General features: G+C 37.6%; 1 protein-coding gene across 1 annotated transcript in view; it reads left to right on the top strand.

Moving 5' to 3' along the window:
* Positions 1 to 22,545, top strand: part of LOC118329748 (neurexin-1a-like) — a 244,810-nt gene that overhangs the window by 20,166 nt on the left and 202,099 nt on the right. Inside the window, exons 4-5 of the mRNA XM_035664025.1 lie at positions 727 to 756; positions 1,924 to 1,971. Of these exons, the coding sequence (XP_035519918.1) occupies positions 727 to 756; positions 1,924 to 1,971 (78 nt within the window). The remainder of the gene's footprint in view (positions 1 to 726; positions 757 to 1,923; positions 1,972 to 22,545) is intronic.

Below are 22,545 nucleotides of genomic sequence, written 5' to 3'. Positions count from 1 at the left end.
GAATCTATATACCTTTTTCAGAGCAGCCATTTTGACATGAATTAGTAGGGTAAACACAAGTTTTACCAATGATACAGATTAACATATTTTTCCATTCAGATCAAACACAGTCAAGGTGCTGCTATTGTGTATGTTGGCTCACTAGAAAGGCTCTATCTTTCTCTATTGTTTATAATCAATACATTGGTTAACTCTGTCAATCAAATGAATGTAATACAATTGAATTGTTAATTTAAGCAATATGTACTACTCAAAATGGCACAGTGACCAGACCATGACTTATCATCTTCCTTTCTTTTCTGTATGAAACAAGTAGATGACTCATATGTTATGTGGATACTTGACAATTGTTGAAGGTCAAGGTAAAACAGTCTTTGGCTATATTTGTGCATAGGGATTGCTCTTTCCATTAGTAGGTGGGATGATAGTCTTGTGTACGAAGACTAAAATAAAAGGTCAACCTGAATTTAGATTTCTGAATGATGAGTTCAGTAAGCAGCTAGTAAGTAGCTGATGATGCATTGCAACCTGCTTTGGTTGACTAAATGCTCATCATGCTAACCCTGTCTGTGTACCCTCCTCTTTCTCTCCGTCCCACTCTTCCCTATCCCAGCACTCCTCAAGTAACACAGACATCTGCTCTGTATGAGATGCCTGCGTGTCAGTGTCACACAGCTTCCCTTGATCCCTTGTTCTCTGCTGACTGTGCTCTTGTTTTCCTTTAAGGTCTGGCACACCTGATGATGGGCGACCAAGGTATGAGCTCTGTTCCTTCTTCCCGCCATTCTTCCATTGTCCCTCCTGCTCCTATTGTGCTCAGAAATGTGTGTATGCCTCTAACTCTTGTGCGACGCTCGGGCTTGAAGCTGCTCAGATATGAGCTGTCATTTCACTTATTTTGAATGACCTAGTTGATTTTCATTCTCCCAGTGACTTTTTTCATATGACCTCTTTTTCAAGCTCATTTGGCTTTCTACTCCCCACTCCGCTGGGTGTCATTTCTCTCCATCTTTTCTTTCTCTTTAATTATTCACATCTACTGTACATTCTGATGTTTTATGATGATGCTGTTCAAGTAAAGGGACATTTGCAATAACATATTAGGATATAATGCATGGTGGTGGAAAATAGCTTACTGAATTTTTTAAGCTAATCCTCATCTGTCCTGGCTTCTGTAATGCATGTTGGGAGTGTCTGCACAGACAGTCCATCTATTAAAGCTTCATCTTTTCATTTGTGTGGCTATACTGCATATCCTTATTATGCAGGAGAGCAGGGACATGAAGTATTGTTCTTCTCTTCCCACTTTCCTTTGTTAGTGCCCCATTTCCTCTCTTATATTTGTAGCCATCAAGCCTCTTTCTCATGTCGTCCGTCCTTTTCCTACTTGACCATGACACTTATTGGTGTCTCCTCTCCTTTGTTCTCCCTTTTTGTCTGGAATCTGCTTTCTTCATGGAACATTTCATCAAATCTCATAGGTAAAAGTAAAGGTACTACCCTTTTAATTCTCTGAGCAGTGTTTTGTGGCATTATATACTCATGCTACATGAAGTATATAAAGTCATTGGCATTTTTAAAATTGCTTTCTCAACTATTAATGAAAGCTTTTCAAGGTAGGTGCCGCTTTCGCTTTGCATTCACACATTTAAGCTGTGTCACCTGTTTCTTTTCTGCTTGATGCATGGGAATCATAAATGAGACTCACATGGGAATATGAACACAATAGTTGCTGTCCTAGTTCCAGTATACACCACCACCACCCAGGGGTAACTACACTTGTCTTGTTCAAATAATGGGTTTTGGGGTTGCCGGTGAGGCTTGATCATAGTTTTGGGCCTCCCATCCTGGCTGTGATCCTCACCTCTTCTCCCTGTGGGGTAAGTGGACTTCTGATCTTTGCCATTTGACTCTCCTCCTCAGGGCAGAGAGGGGAAGCTTGGCTTCTAAGGTCCCTACTGAGCATTCAAGGTAAAACTTTGATTCTTTTAAGTTGGTTACTGAAGTAAAGCCAAATTTAGCAAGTCATCATTAGCTTACTGAAGTGTGGGAAACTTCAATGTCAGTGTGTGTTGTTTACTAATTGGAGAATGACATGTAGAAATTATGTATAATTAAAAATTAGAAAAGCAGTGATTAACACCATGACATTCAAGTTTTTCCTACATTTTGCTTGCTCTTGTTGTTGCTTTGACATTTATTATGTTATTATGTGTTCTAGTTTTGCAGATTCTTATTAGCAATGTTCTATTTCTTTACATTAAATATATAGGAATAGGAAATATTGTGTTATGTTAAATGCTATCTCTTATCATATACTTGTGAAGCATCATCTGAACAGGTAAGTCTTCAAACTGCCCTGTGGATGTACATTGTGAGGCTTTACTTTATGCTGTGTGAACAGGAATCCTAGCTATTGTAATGTCAGATATTCTGCTAATAGGCATTGATATATACATGAATTTGCACACGACCAACCACCCACACACACAAAAAATTAAACCATTTCCCATATAAAATGTGGAGATAGATTTTTCCATCTCCTAAGGTAAGTGTCATTTTCATAGTCATACTGGTTGCTTGTGGTTCTGCAATTGGATACAGCTTTTCATTACACATACACATACTTGACATAAATACACAAATGTAATTCCACTTCAAGAATTATACATTTTTGCCATCAAGTTTTGATAAATTCTTTGGCTAAAATAATAGTTCTCATTGCAGTATGTAAAAAAATGATCTTGGCATTCTGTAAACACAAATGTGATTTTTTTATCAATGCAAATGCAGCTTTCACATACACACATACATTATCATCAGAAAACTACTGTAAATTTGGTAATACTGGCTAAAATTATATAATATTGACTAGTCAAGTACTGCCCCATGTATTGAGTACTAGTTTAGTTAACTTGTCAAAGAGTGGACTACACACACTTAATGCTGACTGGTGTTTTTAGTGCACACCATGTGGCTTCATCTGAAACACAGGTTTTTACTACACTATACCAAACACCAAGCTTTGATGTGGCAGAAGGAAAGCCACAGGGAGAGATTGAGAGAATGCTTATGAGGCACAAATCTTAGCACACTGCTTCTAATTTGGGCCATTGTTAGCTGTCCCCTGTGTTACAATGTGAAACCTCGTCAGTCCAGTTATGTACTGTGTGGTCACAAACACACATCCCCACTTGAGTATTAAATCTAGGAGTTAGGACAGTGCGTGTATTCATTGTCTGCTTTAAGGTTGTGAGAATATTGTGTATTACATTAGCCCCCCTGAGGTCCTCCTCCTGTGTCATGTTAACCACTTGTATGGTTTATCCTTCATGGCTGGTCCCTTGAGGATGGGATAGTTTCTGTGGTTCTGCTTTCAGCTGGTGTTCTGACACTGGATTCCTAAAACCTCGTTTTTTATCCAGCTGTACAGAGCAGGGCATACAGTAGGATAAGTCATAATACCGCTGGCACACAAATCACAGGGTATTTAATTGCTGTCATCACAATAAACTGCCATGTGCAGCTTAAGAGGAACTACAGGCTGTGCAGACAGGCTTACAGGTACAACTGGGCTATTTCTAAATTAGTATACTTTCTAATGTAATTGCTTTCACTTTCTAAAGATGGAAATTGTCCCTTTTTATTATACCATGCACATTCCCGGGGATTTCTATGAGGTGGGCTAGCGGATCCCTTTGCTAGTTTGTTTGCACATGATGTGCTATATTTTACATGTCAAATTAAAAGGATGTTTACAATGCTTCTTTTTATTTAAGAGGATGCTGACACACCGAGGCCTTTTAAGAGGGTGTCACACTTGTAGAGGTCGATAGCATAGCATGCATACAAATACTAACTTAAGTCTCATATCCTCATATCAGTTTCAAATGACAAAAAACTAAAAATTAGTGTAGTATTTATTTAATGATTATATTACATTGTAGGAGTTAACAATGTGTGAATATTAGTCATGTTCTCACACATAACTCACACACTGTGGTTTGTGGGCTTTAACAGTAACTATTCATACAGTTAACATGTAGAGAACTAGGATTGTGTGTTTGTGCTAAATCTGTGCATCTTCTCTTTTTTTCATGTTTTATGAATAAAATCCAATACACGTGAGACAAAAACAATGCCATCATTACCATTGGTAGCTCTACACACAGTGGTGCACTCGCATTAGTATGGTGCATATAGTATGAATAATTAAATCACATGCTTAAATCCGTGTAAGATAGATAAAGATGTACAGTTCTACGTCCATGACAAAACCGACATCATAAAAAGCCAGTCGACAGCAGTAGCTAGATTCTAATGTTATTGTCCCATCTAATCCAGGACATGTTGACTTAACCCTGAAGAAAATGCATCTTGTAAGGAGATGTGCATTTGTTTGCATTGCTAATGGCATGATATAGTACTTAAGCTGGGATTCAGCACAGCTCAGTGAGTAAGTGATGTAGGAGTGTGTGTGTAGGTCAGTGAAAGACAATGGAAAAACCTCACTTGATATACAGTATGTGGGATTTTGAAGTACCTCCTGTTCATTTCAATGCAAGCTCAGTAAGATGCTTTAGTGTCCAATATTCAACCCTTCAATATTCAACCTTCAAAGGTCATAATGAACTAGCGTTTCAAGAGCTCCATTATGAGTTGCTCTAACTCACACACACAATGCCCTCACACACAAAAAGCAGCAGAAGTCATTTTCATCTTGTGGTATGTTTTGGCATTTCAAAAGTAGGTAAGTGACCTTACAAGGGTTATGTATCAGAGCGAAGAGCAGGAGAGAAGAGCGTCAAAGCGGCAGGTGAAGTAAATGTGGCAGAGCAGTGCATGTTGGTTCCACGTGGACTCATGTAGGGGTTGGGTTGGGTTGCCCACGGGATCCACATTTCCCTCTTTGCTTTACAGTTCACAGGTTGACAGGTTTGTGAGATGACAGCTAAAAATGTCAGTGTATGGCAACATACTTTTACACACGTGACTCTACAGGTAGATGTCAGTTAGAAATAACGACTATTATGACAAGCAAGATTTCTCAAAGTTTTCTTATAACGGATATTCATAGTGTCATTTTTAGCTTCAAGAGGTGCGTGTGTCATTGGTGTATAATATTGGTGATTGTTGGTGGTGTGTGGTAAAAAGAAATGCCTTCAGTACATTATGCATTAGAATCCCATCTTTCTCTGTCCCATATTGATGGACTGAGAAATCTTAAAGCCTTACGCATTTATCACAAATTTCTGGAAGAGTGATACGATTTTAGCGTACAGTGGACTGCCTCGATCTTACTTCAAGGTGCCATATATTAGAAGGTGACAGATATAACCAAAGAGTGGCCCATCTGGAGCACGTAGCACCTTTGCAATGAAAACGCAACAAGCGCTTTTAGATAATGTGGAACGGCACGTCAGAGTGCGACTTGTCAAGATTTGTCTGCCTTTTTTATCTGACAGGTAACACGATACCATGTGGTGTGTGTTGAATCAACAACAGATGTTGCTTTTGTAGCTTCACATGAAACCTGGAAGACTGTCAGTGAAATCCTTTCAGCTCCATTGACTCCCCCAGGATTACAATTTCTCAGCTATAACCCGAGATATTAAGCATATCTGTGGTTGCAGTCATTTCTTTTTTAGTGAATGCTAACCTGTAATGTAGATGTATGGTCAGAATAAAAAAAAAAAAAAGTCCTTTACTGAAGGTGGCATTGAGTGCTTGGTCTTGATTCATACTTCTCTTGGAGGGCATACTCAGAGATAATAACACCTTGCAGTGAGTGCTCATCTGGACTCTCATTATGTAAAATGTCAGTGAAAGTGCTGTTTGAGAAACTGACTCACAATTTTCAACAAAAACTCAATTGGGTTTATCTCTAGGTCTTGGCATATGGGTAACATCCTCACCATCTGTTCTGAAAAACCCAAACATGAGAGCTTGACTGAATTTCATACTGTATACAAATCAGAAGCACTTTACTTTTCCCAATCAGAAAATGATTGATTGAGATTAGTTTACTTGATGGCCTAAGAACCTTTTTAATCGTATATACAGCCTGTCTCTTCCAGCAGGCAAAGCTTTCAAAATAAGAATGGAGAAAACCCCAAGTGCTTACAGAATAACGTGGACCTGCCTTTATATTTATGTGTTGCCTTGCAATTTCTGTCATATTCAGACAGCTCTTTTAAAGAAACTCACTAAGAAATTATATGGAGGTGAGGGAAAATGTTTACTGTGGCATTATCTTGGAAGTGTCACAGCTTTGCTCAGTTCCAGGTTTTAAGTTTCAGCAACATTTTTTTACATCTTTGCCAAGATTTTTGCTGAGAACTCCTCAAGAAGTGTTTTAGCATACCTTTATTTTTGCAAGCTTAAGCAAATATTCCTGTTGACCGACCTAAATTTCAAAGCTCATCCCTCAGCACGGCTCCTCCCTTAGATATCTTTAAATCCCTATGTTGAAAGTTAAAAAATGATAAATTAGGAAATACTGATTTACAGTTTTATCTGCACTAACACCCTCATTAGCCGCAGGCAGGAGACCCCGCAGGGCTGCTAGTAAGAAGGATCATCTTTGCTCCATCTAAATCTCCAGAATTGGTAGACAAACAATAAAGTGGCTATATGTGTATGCATTGAGTCAAGAGGATGCCACCAAAATTATGTCAAAACTAATTTCAAACATATAATTACTCATATTGCCGAATAAGAATAGTGTAAAAAAACATGATTAATGCTAGAGTGAGGGGGAAAGTGTGATGAATAACTGTTTACTGTAATTATTTTAGTGAGATATGACAGTATATGATCATTTGGTTTTACAGCGATGCTCAAATAGTAGTCTTTGATTAGGAACAGCACCATTCAAAACTATGAGTTAATTTAGAGATACTGATGTTAGAAATGGATACAGATGTCTAGTTTGCCACTGGATGTTTGTTTGGATGTTTGCACTAAAAGTAAGCAAAACAGTAAAACTGCCCAATATTTTACAGGATATGAGGAATATTAGAGAAGTCATTGTTGAATATGTTTCTGATTCAGTCCTGTCTAGTTAGTCATATTGTGACAGCTCAGATGTATCTGGGGACCTCTTTAGAGGGTCCCGATTGCCACGTTGGGAACCAACCACCTGGCATGCCTATCTGATTAGCAGCTTGTTTTGGAATGTCGTAACCTAGGTTTTGGTGTAGAGAGCTGAAAAATAGCAGCCAGGAAAGTGAAAACTGTTTCAGCTCACCACCTGCTTTGGCTATGAAGCTGACTGATATAAAAGTTTTTAAAAAATCAAACCAGAGTACAAGAATTGCCCAATTAATCCCAACATCTAGGCTAAACTAATGGGAGCACCACACTATCAACCCTCTTTATACAAGCCGTAGCCAAAGCCACCTGGTCTCACAAAAGCAGAGGGATGTTAAAAATGTAATTAATTCAATGCCTTCATGACATGAATATGATTCAGAGCAACTTAAGATGCAAAGACATGTTATGATTACAGCAAAGTAAAAAATTGTCCTTTTGTGAGTGTTTGCCATAGAGCCAACATAGAGTTACGCTTTTAGACTACAGTATAATTTCTCCAAACTGTCATGCCATCAGGTTTTTCCAGTATATCCCTAATGGATATACAGACATAAAAAGAGCCACCTTGATAAATAACTGGTTTCCTTGTTTTGTTGGTGGGCTCAATGGAACATGTTGTCCAAACAAACATTATTACATTACTTTATTACTTAGTACATACTAATTTACCTCTTCCATGCCTGCAGTGCCGAGTGTACCTGTTCCGTATACCACACCAGGGCCATCAGTGTTTGTTACAAAAAAAAAGGTAATTGTACTTGATGGGTCACAGAGGCAGTTTTCACTGCAACAGAGATGGGAAAACAGACTCTTTTGCTGTGTAGAGAAAAAAGGCCTGTAATTGCCTGGAGTGAGATTTGTGTATCTTGACATGGCAGATTGGCAAGACTGCACTAAAGCTCCCACAGATTAGTACATTACCACAGATTCTGCTCCTGAGGGGGAGGCAGGAAGACACACAGAGAGAGTGAAGGACTTAAAGCAGACAGAAAGAGGCGTTTAAAGAATGAGCACAAGAAAATGGGCAGAGAAAGAGAGAGGGGTACTACGTGGAAATAAGTGTGAAAAGTGGGATTAGAAAACAGAAGCATTTGATTATAATAGACTATAAAAAAACACCCAGACTCTTTGCTGAAGTTGAAGAGTGTTTCCGTTTTGACGAAAATTAGGATTATTTGTTTCGGGCCGACATTTATTTTCATACATCAGACCTGCCTGTCTGGCTTTCTGATAGACATGTTTTGCCTCTTTGTGCCAGTCTCAGCTTCATCGCCAGCATCCTCAATCAGATAAGAAGTAGCATGCCTTCACATCTCCGAACTGTCATAACAGACAGTTTTTCTGAGGTTGGTGGCAGGTTTCAGCAGCATTCCCATCTTCTTGTGTACATCATCAATGATACAATTCAACAGCAGACTTTGGATTAATAGTTATCAATGCCTTTCCCAAAGAATATTTATTATAAAAGATGACAAGCATATATTTTTTCCCAACCTAAAGAAAGGGCGCAGGAGAATGTAGAATAAAAAGGTTGGATCAATATGAACAAGGCTCATCTGGCTCCCCAGGTAGAGTGGAAGGAGATCTGCTCCAGATCAATATTGCTGGTCGATGCCAGTGAGAGACTGCAGTGATGAAAAACTCTATTTCTTGGCCCGCAGAAGGGAGAGGATGAATCTTAGCAGAAAATAGATAAAAAGGAGATACCTATACTTCAGCTGTAGACTGTGAAATTCATCCTTTGCATGTCGGTTTGTTTAGTTATCAGCTTTTAGATCATGGATTATGGTCATTTTACTGGCCTCCACTGATGGATTGCTGCCAGGTGTTGTTATGATGCAATGTATAGGGTATGAAATAATGTTTATCCTTTCAGTATGTATTATAAAATGAGGTAAAAATGTGCACAATGCGTGTTTATATAGCGATGTATGGTACTGTAGTGCTGCTTTGTGTAGGTGATTTATGAAAGCAAGGCAGTGGCTTAGCTAGCTTCAAAAGAGATGGTTATTTCCCCCATCTTTAATGGTTCATTCATCTTCTCCCATTACACATCACACTGTAATTCTGCAGCGTGTTACTTTCCAGACATGTTGGAGAAAGGGGATACAGTGTGACTAATTCAGATGGAATCACTCACAATCCAATACATATTCATTTGTCCTTTTTCCCATTTTCAATGTGGCATTTTTTGTGTATGTAGAGAAATAAGGGAGTGACAGGAGTGACAAATTGAGGATTTTAAAATAAATTGGGGTGATTACAAATGCATTTTTCTATCCACAAACAGTGTTTGAATGTCTAAAAAATGGTTTTGTTGTGTTTCATAAGGCATGTGGATATGATTACTTTTGTGTGTCAAGTTTTGAGACTCTTCTATTATCCTTCAATGCACGTAGTGTTTAGGTGCTAGCTGAAAACTTGGAAATCTCTTTTATCATTCTTTTGAGAATTCAAAGTTATAAATGTGTTTATCATTCCAAGACAATATATAAGTCCGTTTAAATGCACATAAATACAACATGTATTTGGGGTCTCCACACACAATGTAACCAAATCCACACCTGTCTGATGATTTATAAATAAAAAATAAAACACATTAGTCATTAATATAAACAGGAATTGTTTTTAAATATAAATGTTAATAAATCAATGAACACCAAATTGGGAATACATGGAATACACTGAAACAAACTCACTTACTCGCTCACCAAACTATAGTAGACTAGTCCAGCCTATTTGTTTCTCAGACATCCTGTTCCTCCTCGGAGTCAGCACAACACTGCTCAGGCTGAAGAGCCTCTCCTCGAGTGCACTAGACAGCATCACTGTGTTGTGCTGTGTTTCATGGATATTGTAGGGAAATGGTTCAAGAGTTCCATCTCTGACCCCAGTTTCAAATATTCAATGATTCCATTGTTGGAGTTGAAGGAAGCTTTAGCCTCCTCACTGAAAGGGAATCACTCGTGAAATTGTTGCGCAATCGTGCAAAAAAAGGCACATTTGTTTTTTGTTTTTCCGTCCACCAATTGCACAGCTAATCAAGGAACTTATGTAACATAAGTAACTACATAATTGTTTTATTATTAACTGTAACGTCATTTAAGGATTTACAAACTGTAACTGCATTATAGTTACATGTAATGTGGTTATAGTATGCATTTCTCCAATCACTGATCATGAACTAGAAAAATATAGAAAAATGACAGAACAAATCAGTTTTCATCAATCTTAGTGGTATAATTAATAAGTTAAGCTATAATTAGGGCTTGAGAGTTCTTGCACTATTGATACAACATTCTGTGAATATTTTCATCTGACCAACGAAACCCCAAAAGTGGATGCCTTTTCAATGATGCATGGCGAGGAAATGGCAAGGCTCCCTGTGGGAAATTGAATAGTCCATTTCCAATCGAGTGGGCCCTGGAAAATCCATGGGGGTCAGTGGCAATTTGTCTCAGGAGGTCTGCAGTAAGAGTCATTACACTCAAGACCAATATGTCCCCAGGGACAGAACCATTCTTTATTCCCTTTTGATATATACAAAATATTTCCCTTCTCTCTTTGTACTTCCTCTTGCAAATAGGTATAAAGATCCCCCCCCCTCCCCCTTCAAAGGAGTAACATATGACTTGCAAGTTGCATAACAGCATAATAACCAGCACAATACAACACTTTCTTCTATCATAGTGAAGCAGCATCTCATTAACCTCTATTTTTTGAGTAGCTCATGTTTGTTTAACACATTTCTTATGTCCCTTGTTTAATTATAAGCAACTACAGTAAGTGCCATGTCTACTGCAATTGGGAGACAGTTTACTCATGTTTTATAAAAAGGAAGATGTCTTTTGAGCAAATATAAATATACAAATGAGAGATAATTGTCTCAGTTGCTGCCACATGACTTCATATGACATTTTTCTACTTGCTTGTTAACCACATATGCTTGTTATAATTAAGTGTCCTGACAATGGCGTCCTCTGTCAAAGCAACTCTTTGCCTATTTGACTGCTCAGATTTTTTTTTTTAATGAGCGATCACATAAAAGAAATGTAAACAGAAGAGAATGAAAATGAGCATTTCATGGATGAGATCAGCTCAGCTTTGTTTTACAGAACATAAAATATTTGAAGTTACAGGTCTCAAATTGCAGAGCTGTCACAGCCCTCTGGTCAAAGCTTGAACTGGTTGGTTACAACTGGTGCCCCAATTTTCAGCGTAGAGAGGTGTTTTAGAGATTATTTAAAGAACTCCCTCAGCAAATTGTGTCTTCTTCTACTGTTCTGTAAAATGCAATTATTTATTGATATGTGTGTCTGGAGATGATCGTCTTCTATAAAAACCTCACATTTTACTTTAGTTAATTTATCTCTTCAAACCAGACAAACAACACCTCTTAATCATAAAAACACACAATGAAGCCCCACTTTGGCTGGTTTAGAATTAGTAGTCCCCTTCCTATTCTTATTCAACTCTGTGTCATACAGTACTTACTGAAATGGCAGCAGTGGAGCTTAAAATGAGACAGGAGGTTTACATTTAAAACCATCCGGCTTTATTAGTGTGCCTATTTCTGCTGCTCATCTAAAGGACTGTTTTTCACTTTGAATGCAGTAAATTCATCCGCCTCTGTGTTATTCATTTGCCCTCCCCTCTCATTTCCTGCCTTGGCTTTTTTTCTCTTCGCTCCTCGGATTCAAATCACCTGTGCGTTGCCCACACATCCTTAGAGAGAGAAAACCAGCCGATGAAAGACAGTGGGAGATTACATGACCCCATTTGATCCATAGCTGCTGTATCAATGAGTTTCTAGTTATCAGTGCAGTCTTGTTTTGGCTTGTGGATGAGATCTACCGCAGAGCAACATCAAAAAGGCAGCACTATTCCTGTTTTTCATTTTGTTGTTGTGAGAGGAAGTTCAGAAGAGCACAATGATTCCATGCAAACCTGGGTTTCAGTCAGTCTGCAACACGGGAGCACATACAGTTGGTCCTAAAATACCAAATAAGGCTTATTTTTGTAAGAGTTGAGCTGTCAGGCTACTCATAGTAAGTGTGATATGAACTCAGGACATATCTGGGGAATTGAGGGTAGTGACAATTTTTACTTTGATCCATACAAGTCTTTAAAAGGATAATTTAAAGAAATGCCTTATTGCTGCCAAAGAAAGTGAAACACATAATGATTAGAAGTCATATGTTAATGTTACAACACTGACTTATTTCTCCAGCTTAATTGTTAAAACAGCGCTTAAAGTAAAAAGCCATTGTGGTTTACATCCTCTCACTATTTACATCAACAAATACAGTCATGATTAGGAATTCAAATGGAATGTGCTCAACGTGTTTACATTAGGAATCAAAGCTAGATCAAATAAATATATTGGTTATCTTATGTAAAATATTGGTAAAAGATGCATTTGCTAAAAGCTAAAACTCTTTGATGTGATAAAAAAAAAAATATATAAAGCCCATTATGTTTTCAAGATGAGATTCTTCACGTTATTAACTTATTATTTTGAATGGCCTGCTCTAACTGAACAATCAAACTGACAATGTTGAGTTTGCATTACAGTATTATTACTTATCAGTGCAATGCCACACCGTAAACATTTTAGTAGAAGTCGTGCCATGTGATTGCCTTATAACGCTAACAATTCAGAACTAATTATTTCAGTACTGTCTTGTTAGTACAGTGAACAGTTAAATGTGTATTACGGTACAATCTTCATGAGATACACTGGGAAACTCTTCTCTCTAGTGGCATTAACACCTCTCATGAATTATAGATTAAACTAATTGTTTCATTTGTGGTTATTCCCTGTAGTGTTTTAGTAATCTATCATTTAACTTCCTGATTTCTATCACTGTAATAGGTATGTATTGTACAAGCCTCAATGAAACTTCAATAAAAATTACGCTACTTGAGGAATGATAATTTTTTTACAAAGGAATGACTATGTCATAAAGTAGTTCCTGTTAGGTCACTACAATGCAACAGAAGACATAATATCGAAGTTGTAATTCGATGGCTTTTAATTTTTCAGACTGCATTCAGATTGTGAATCAATCACTGTCAGTATGTGAGCAAATAAGTGCACTCTGATGTCAATACCTTAATGCACTAAGTGATAATAAATAATAATAATAAAAGTTATTTCACACATAAGCTGCTTCCAGATTACTGACTGACAGAATCAGCCTTTGACCAGGTTTTTACCTCTATTAAAAAACAATATTTCCTCCCTTCTAATCTTAAATGTTTTTTATTGATTCTGAAATTAAAAGAATTGCATTGGGATATTTGTGTAAGAGCCTATTTCCCTGTTTGCGCTATAAAAAACACAGTTCAGTTTACACTTATTAGTACTTGATAAACCTGGTGCTGCCTGCCGGGATGACATAATGAACTGTAAATATATTGCTTTTAGATGGCCCTGCTAAGGCCATAATTCCCTGTCCCTGAGCTCAGGTGAAGGTCACTGGGGAGCTGTCAAGATGTCTGTGTTCCTGTGAACGTGCTACCACAGCAAGACTCCCAAGAATTAAAGTGGCTCTCTGAGTCAAGCCAACCTGGATCATTAATTTTCATTTTTGTTCACAGTCAGCCTTTATTTATCCTTAGGCTTTATAATTTTGAGCTTGTAGGATTGGACCAGATTTCCCCATGAGGCAGTGAGAACATAATTTGGCAATAGCAACACAGTAGCCTTTACATTTACCCAGACAAGTAAAACGGCATTTGGTTAACATAAACATCAAACAAACAACATTAGTTCGGAACAAGCACCGATAATCATGAAATGTAATTATTCCAGGTAACAGTTAAATGTCTGACGGATTGATTTTGTGTGACAGGCACCTAATTTGATGTGAATGCAGCAGATTGTACACTGATGTTAAACATTTGTTTTATTATGGGAGAAATTATTATCCCTTAGCTCTGCTGGAAAAGGTTTTATGGCATTGTTAGCAAAAGCTGCAGCCAGCACCAATTGGTTCCATTAAAGAATTACCACAATGCCAACACTGATTAAAGCTACAGTAGGCAAGATTTTACATAAAAATGGATCTTATCAGGCAGCATCACAAAGTGGGGGTATGTCAGAAGTGCATCCTATCCACCATAATTGAGATCACACACATTTTTCCTCCTTGCTAAAATTAAATTCTGGTGTTGAGAATGGTCACTTTACTCCACAGGAAATTAAAAATCAAAGCTTACCACAAAGTTATCTCCTAAACAGCAGAGAGGGAGTGCTCTGTTCAGAAAATTGCTCTTTCATATCCTGGGTCTTTCTCTGTTATTTGTTTGTGAATTGGCACCTCTGCCTGCTATACAGTAACATTCAAATTGGGGTCTCAATATTAAGAGTGAACTAACTAATTCAAGCACACATTAAGACAATTAAGCATCTGAACAAACAAATAAGTTAATGTAGATCATATAACTTTAGTAAATATAAAATTAATGATAAGAAAAGATGTATGGAGAAACAGTATAGCTACGAGTACCCTAGCATTTCATATACTGTAGATATACTATAGTATATATCAAACATTTGCTCAATAAATTATTTCGATAAAGTCAGAAGCAATCACAGAGGGAGGTGATGTTCTTTATTAATACTGTGTGCTGTCCTAGTTTCTACTGCTGGAAAATCATGACATTAAACAATTCAAGGCAAATACGATTTTTTTTATTTGACTACCAAACTTGATGACATTTTATGCAACAACCCACAAACCCACTGCAGACCAGTTAGAGATTAATCATGCTCTGTTTTTTTCCTAAATCATTACAAAACAAAAGGCATCTTTGAAAAGGCTTGTGAAAGCAAATTAAGGATTTAGTTTGCATGCGACTGGTTCAAAATAAAGTAACCATGTTCCCCATCACAGCTGGACGTGTGATTGAACATTTTATTTTAATTAAATGTTTTTACATTTAATAATGTGATTAATCGTGATTCGTTGTCTACAACATTGTGCCAAATGGTATGTAATTTATACACAATTTCAGCATGTTAGCATAAAAAAACAATTTTATGTTAATGTACAGTATATACTATATATTATCTGAACATGTAATCTCTGTGTCTTACATCATGTGCGAATTATACCGGAAAATTTAAATTCTAAGGTCAACTATAGTTAGAAACTTAGAAATGTGGTGTAAAATTAATTTGTCATGTGTCATTTAGGTTATTCATATATGCATCTGCATTTGTACAGTTTAAATGTATAAAGGTTAACAGTCTTGATTGGAAGGCAGACTTCATTATTTTTTTGCAAAAGGATATTTGTATGATCTTGTCAGTGTGGTTCCAAGAAACATTATATAAACCATTTAACAGTGCTGGGGCTGCATTTGCTGTGTAATTTAGAGGCTGTGTCAGTGACTAAAATAGGCCTGCAGATAAGAGCCGAGGATGCCTTGCACATCATTAAGTGTGAAATATAACAACACGCCCCTGAGCTGCCTACTGTTCCCCCGGGGAGACGACAGCTAGATAGGGCTCTGCACAATTATGACTGGGAGAGCCACAGACCTACCTTCCTCACGTTGCTTCATTTTAAAGCTGTACTGATGGAGAGTGTTGCAGTACACCACTACATGAAGCACCTGATAACAAAGCTACAACATCCTTTGAATGCTGTTTGTTCTCTGGTCCAGTAAAGCAGTTATAAAGCTAATGCAGTTCTGAATGGATTTCTCGTCCTCCTAAAGTTCTCCTTATATAGAGTGTACCTAGAGGTAGATTATCAGTGAAATTATTTCACACCACTCTAAGCACAGAAAGAAAACACTGCATTATCTATGGAGATACTGCTCTGGAAAATTTAAAATTGTAGTATACTTTCTCTAAATGCAGACTGCCTCGTCTTCCCTTTGTATTCCTTAATTTGCATGAAAAGCCTGACTACTTTGTTCTGTATAACTGCATGCTTATTTTGGAGGTACAGTATGTTTGGCTGGAATTGTTGGCAAGGCAGCATCATTGTCATTCCGTCAGCTTTTAAATATAATCAAATACCAATTCAGTGAGTCATTTCATTACACGTTTGGAACAGCAGAGTAATTAGCAGCATTATAACACAACAGCAACTGCAACAGATCCAATCAAACACCAACTTTAATTTATTATACATTATGGACAGCTTCAGTGCTCTCTCTCTCATGATACGTGTAACCCATCTGCACATGCAATTTTACACACATAAATACACATGCAGCTTCACAGTGAATAGACAATGAATCATATACATTACGGAGGAAAAAAAAGTCAATGTTATGTTGACATTGGTATTTTCCAATCTCTCCAATATCCCTCCCACTGCAATACCGTGGGGATCCAGAGATGAGTAAAAAAACTCTTAACATGGTGGTTTTTAGACTGCTGACAAGCTGTTCTCTGGCTATTAAATCCATTTCTCACTGTCAGTGGAGCTGGAGCAGCTTAGATTTGAATGAGGAGATGCTGGTGCTCCTGCTGCTGTGGGACCTATATATGCACTGAGGGCGATGGAGTCCATACTGAGCATTGTGTCACATCTGATGCACAGTAGTATTGTCGAGGAACGGGCTGTTTGGAATAATAAGAATTGAATTTTATTATTAACAATTTATTTTAAGGTTTAAAAGTTTAAATTCAAATAGAAAAGACATTTAGGACCGCTGTGTTCATTCAGATTTCTTGCAGATTAACTAAAACTCCCTGGTTAAGATTATGATAACGCCACTTGACGGTGAAAAGAAATCATTGTTGACTGTTGGTTGGAGGCAGGGTACAAACTGTCTTCTCCGTGATCTCAGCCACCTTTTACTGAATGTAAACATATGTTTGACGAAACAATCCGTACTCAAGATCCAATTAATAGCTTTTTAAATAGACTTTCAAGAGACTCATTGGTGGAAGGACTTTGCTCAGTTGCCATGGAGACGGATCTGTTGACATGCAAATGCAGTAGCTTTTATGTTTTCATCCGTCACACTTTTAGTACTTCTTTTACGTGAAGCACAAACCTTCCCTCTTGAATGCAATAGTACATAACAGTCATTTTTGATCCAAAGTGCACTTACTTTCTTTTAAGCAGATCACACTGTCTGAAGAGCATATATTAATATAAACTTCTTTAAATACTTTATATTATTTGCACAGCAACAAGAGGTTGCACGATAGGAAAATGTAAAGATAAGCCCTTTGAACAAGTGACCAATGCTGTCATTTTTCTGTTAAGGGCAGTCTGGACTATATAATGCACTGTACAATGCATTTTACCTTGATTTGTAAGCCAGAACACACAAGCCACCAAGAACAAACAAATAAATCCAGTGTATATGTATGTAAACATAATTATGTTAACACAAAAACCCCACACAGATCCCTCAGTTGGCGTTTGATTAGAGGAAAAGAGAGCTGACAAAGGACTTCTGGTATCAAAATGATTGTTATAAACTTTATCTTGAGCCTTATTTGAGAAACAAATGGCCCTGTCATCAAGAACACACCATCTATAATTCTTTGTCCGTTTTTTCCATAAACAGTTATTCCGCCTATGCCGGCCTTGGTGCCAGAAGATAAATAAGGGGAATTAATTTGTGTCAGGATGACAGGAAAGCACTGCTCTGTTTGGCAGGAAAAACAGAGCAGAGAGTGTTATTAATGACTAGACGTGTGGACTGCAAGGACCACAGTCGCTCAGAAGGAGGTCAGGAGAGAGGGAGGCGAGCCAGGGGGACAGGGAGGACGGGAACAGGGTGCTAACGCAAGAATAAAGGGAATATTCAGTAAAGTGGCAGATGAGTGGAGGAACTAGTCTTTAGGATGTTAGAACACCCACCACTCCTCAGTGCTCCTTGCTTGTCCTAGTTTTTAGTGTCACCAACCTTGCACCAATCCTTCTATGTGATGGTGTAATATAAATAATGGGCACCTCACTGCTGACTGGAGAGCTTTGTGTTGTGTGGGGGCAGCAGTCAGGTCTGTGGAGCTGTGAACTGACCACCTAAAAAGAGGAACTGCTCTCAATTGTTGTTTCTGCAGCCTTCGACCGACCATGGTTTTAGAACAGGAAGCATCTTCAGTGGACATTCTGTGTTTCTGTGTGTGTGAATGTCTGTGAAATGTATATTTCAGTATTCAGTGTCAGCCTGTATAGCTAAATTCTCATGTGTTTTGAAACATTCATTGGCAATTACTATAGATTTCCTCCCTGCTCTGTGTAATTCATCAATGATCATTTGAATGAAGACCCTCTAAACTTATTTTCTCAATCAGCTATGAATGATGGGACACTATTTTTAGTCAAAGTTAGAATAGTTTGGGTTATTTCACAAAGGGCATATCTGAATTTGTGTCTCTTTTATTGGTTTGAAGTTGACAGTATTGTTTTTAGTTTACTGTTTTATGTGTTTATGTGTATATACATTTTCTATCAACCATTGGTTATTGACAGCTGTTGCTATTTTCACAAAGTTACAATATATAAAAATATGGGAGTTTTAATAGACAAAAAGTAATAAAGAGCTGAACAGAACATTGTAATGCAACTGGCATGTTAGTAGGGCTTTGTACTGGCAAGAATCTGGCATTATGATACATATCACGATACAAGGGTTACAATTCAATATATTTCGATATATTGCAATACTGTAAGCAAGGTGATATGTTGTAAGTTTGAAAAAAAATCTAATTGTAGGAAAACTGTCATAGTAAACACACACATCCATATGCATAAAATCTGAGTTAAAAACAACATCTAGCACTACTGTTTGTGAAATCTTCGCGTTGGAGTGGAAGAGTGAAATGGCTATAGATAGATTACAACACTGCTATCTAGCGGTTGGGGTTATGCCACAGCGCAAAATGAACCACTGCATTAAATCTATGCAACCAAACTATTAATTATAAATTGATACAGTATTTTTTAAGAATTCATATCACAAAAGTTGATATTGTGATACTCGAGTACATTGATATTTCCTTACACCCATACATGTTAGCCACATTTTCAAAGTCATAGAAGTGGGACAGTGCTAATGTTTGCTTGTGCTACTTTTATCTTTGACAAGTATGTTATTGCATTTTTAGAAGTAAAATCTACAATTTATGGCTACCAATATGTTAAAACAATACAGCACAGACATGGCCCACTTTATTGCATAAACCTGTGCTCTGCTGTTCACTGTTATTTTTCAACAATGGTGAACCTTTGCATTAAGGAGTTTTCTTGTTAGCCTGCTGCCTCAGCTTTTTGAATGGCTGAACAGCAGATATGAGTTAGCCAGAATACTTTTCTCTAACCAAGACACCCCACTCAGAGAAAGATATTATGTTAAAAAACAAAACAGAAAAGATAAGTCTTTTCTATTTGTAAAGTTTAAAAGGTAGCAGCACAGTGTCACGGCCAGGTTGGTTGGTAAGCAAGCGTGAGTCACTATGAATATAAGAGAAACAGGTCTGCATGGTTACACTGTTACACTAATGTTGCAGAATAAAAACAACTGTAAAATTGTTGTTTGCTTTTAGTAAGAACCTAAACATGTGAGGCAATAAAGCCTGTTTTCACAAAAACAATGGACACCCTGCAGCTGCTGAGACGTCAGCACTGACCCAGGCCATGGGGTGAATATTAGTTTAAGTCTGCAACATCTGTAGGGAAAAAGGATGATGCAATTTTAAAATGTTCCCACATGATTCCTTTGCAAAGAGATACACATTCAAAGGGAAGTTCCCAGTTCAAAAGTTCAGGTTTCAATAGATATAGATGGTAAATACAGCTCCATGCATTTTTTTTGTACATTACATACCAAACAGCTACCATACTGTACAAAACATGAAGTATAGGCTATAAAGAAAATAATTAGCATGCATACAACCATGTTATCACATGGCGTATGCACGCTAATTATTTTCTTCAGGATCTTGAGATAGGGTGTACTGTACTTGTATGCAGTTCCAAAAGCAAACATACAGAAAGGTAAACAGATATAAAGCTTGTATTTACAAGGCAAATAGGTATGCAAAGTAAAAAACAGCAAGATAAACAACCCTTTTCATTTTATATAATATATTTATGCCAGCATTCCAGTGAAGTCATTCTGTTTAGGTTTTTTTATTTTTTTTTATTACACATTAACTGCTTAAGTAGGTGTGTTTAAACAATTACAGCTACACATAAGCTTTTAGAGTCTGTCATTGAAATTAATTCTGCCACACTCACATTAAGTACTATAAGTGTGGAAAACCACTTTGCTAATTGTGCATGGCAGTGTGTGATATGCTTTTTACAACATAAAGGTCAAGCATGCACTTCACATTTGTGTGTGTGTGTGTGGGTGGCTGTTGGAAGATAGCATCTCCAGAGCATCTCCAGCCATTACACCAACATGGAGAATACAAAATGGCCCACAAAAGCTGATCTCAAACACATCTGGCACACATGAGTGTAATAGAGGCTTATTGTGCTTTTGCTCAGCCTTTTACAAATATGCAGGCATGTCTGACAACAGAAAAAATGCAATGAATTCCCCAGATATGGACTATTTGTCATCATTAACAACCTTTAATAATTATTTGAAGGGATGACCACCTTTGTTTCTGAACAGAATAATCTTTATATTAATGTGTGTGCAAGAGGAGTGTGTGTGTTTGTGTGTGCAAGACAATCTGACAGGAGATGCACAGTTTACATACCCGAGATTGCAGGGGTCTTGACAAACATGTGATTATTCCTCAGTAATTAGTTTGTTGGCATCCCTGTGGTAAAAACAAGGGTGGTAATTATGAGGAGGAGGTCTTGGGACTGCTGTGTGCCTCTCTTCAAGAGACATAACTCACCGGGGGATAAGACAATGAGACAGGAACAGGAGGGCATGGGGGAAGGAGGGGTGGCATGTGTTGAATGTGTCCATGCTGTCATAGAAGACAAAACAAGCTCGTAATTGCCATGCAAGGAGGCTAAACACAGGATAGGGATGCAATGATGTGGAATTAAGTGAATAATAGAGTGTATGACAGAAACTGCCTTTTAGAAGTCATTAGAAAGTTTGTAGCTTGTATGTTGGTACAGATTGGTGCACCATTAGTAAGTGAGTTTAACTAACAAACAAATTTCCATCTAAATTTGCTGAAATGTAACACAGTTGGAGCAGTTTTACCTTTGTATAAGTCCGTAAATTCACATATTTTGTTGTGTATTGTATACGCCAAGTTCATGGCTCGCAGTGTCCAGCAGGCTGTGTTGACGGACGCTCTAAGTCTTTGTCTAATGGCTAGAGGGTCACTGGGGGCAGATGAAGCTCCATCACTGGCCTGACTAGTGCTGGTTGGACCACTAGGCCACCCCTGGACTTGCAAGGCACCAATTGCTGCAGTTGCTTGGCAACCCTTGCAGTAATTAGTCCAGAGATGTAGCGCCTCAAGGCAGATGCCCAGTCTTCACTGCTGGGTCAGACCAGAGTAAGAATGGAGCCACACCTACACAGGCTGCAGCTACTCAAGTGAATTCATATCAGAGCGCTAAGCATATTGTCAGCATATATGAACACAGGAATAAAACATCCCCTAATGGCTGTAAAACTCAGTTACTAACAGAGAAAAATTGAGCCACTTAAGATTTTATATTCAGAATAGATTAAATAAAAAAAAAGAAAATGTTAAAAATGTAGTCTTGTATTTCAAGATCCATAAGAATATCAACCACATAAAGAGAAAGCATTTATTCTGCAGTATTATATATATATTTTACTTTTAGCATCCAAAAATACCACAAACTACACAAAAATGTAGCCACTGGTGGCCTATTTGCAAGCCCCAGTGTGAATAATGTGATTTACCTGCTTTAAATTTGAAAATATCCAAATAATAATACATTTTCTGTGTCTAGTATAAACTGTATCTGCAGATATCAGAGATTATCAGTTCTCATGTAGTGAGGCACGAGTGTTTCAATATATTTTACCAACCAAAATATTGCGTTAAGCGTGAAACGTAACAAATGAGGTACTGAGGAAGCTAAAGGCCACTTTTGGCAGACTAGAAGAGAATGACCCATGCAGCAGTGGCTGAAAAGGCAAATGGGGACTTAAATAAAGACAAATTGCTGTGGCCATATTGTGGTGAGATTGCATTGCAAGAGAGTAACAGCTCATCCTCCAGAGAGACACTTGTGTAAATAAATTGCGCTGCTTGCACATGAGAATGACAGAACTTCTGTGTGAAGTATGTGGGGACTAGAGAGGGGAATGAAAGAAAGAGAGATAATAGAGATTGGATGCATGAAATGCAAACAAGTGTTACTTTGTGACTGCCATGTAAAAGTGTGGTGTGAGGACTGATAATGACTGCTAGACTTCAAGTAATACGTTGGAAATTATACCACTGTTGTAGATAAAATTGCTTCATGTTGTAGATTAATACATAATATGAATAAATAAAAACACTAT

Source organism: Morone saxatilis, unplaced genomic scaffold (assembly GCF_004916995.1).
Source record: "Morone saxatilis isolate NCDOM2014 unplaced genomic scaffold, NCSU_SB_2.0 Contig19, whole genome shotgun sequence".
Taxonomy (NCBI): Eukaryota; Metazoa; Chordata; class Actinopteri; family Moronidae; genus Morone; species Morone saxatilis.
The sequence above is the reverse complement of the archived record's forward strand: the minus strand, read 5'-3'. Positions and strand labels throughout refer to the sequence as shown.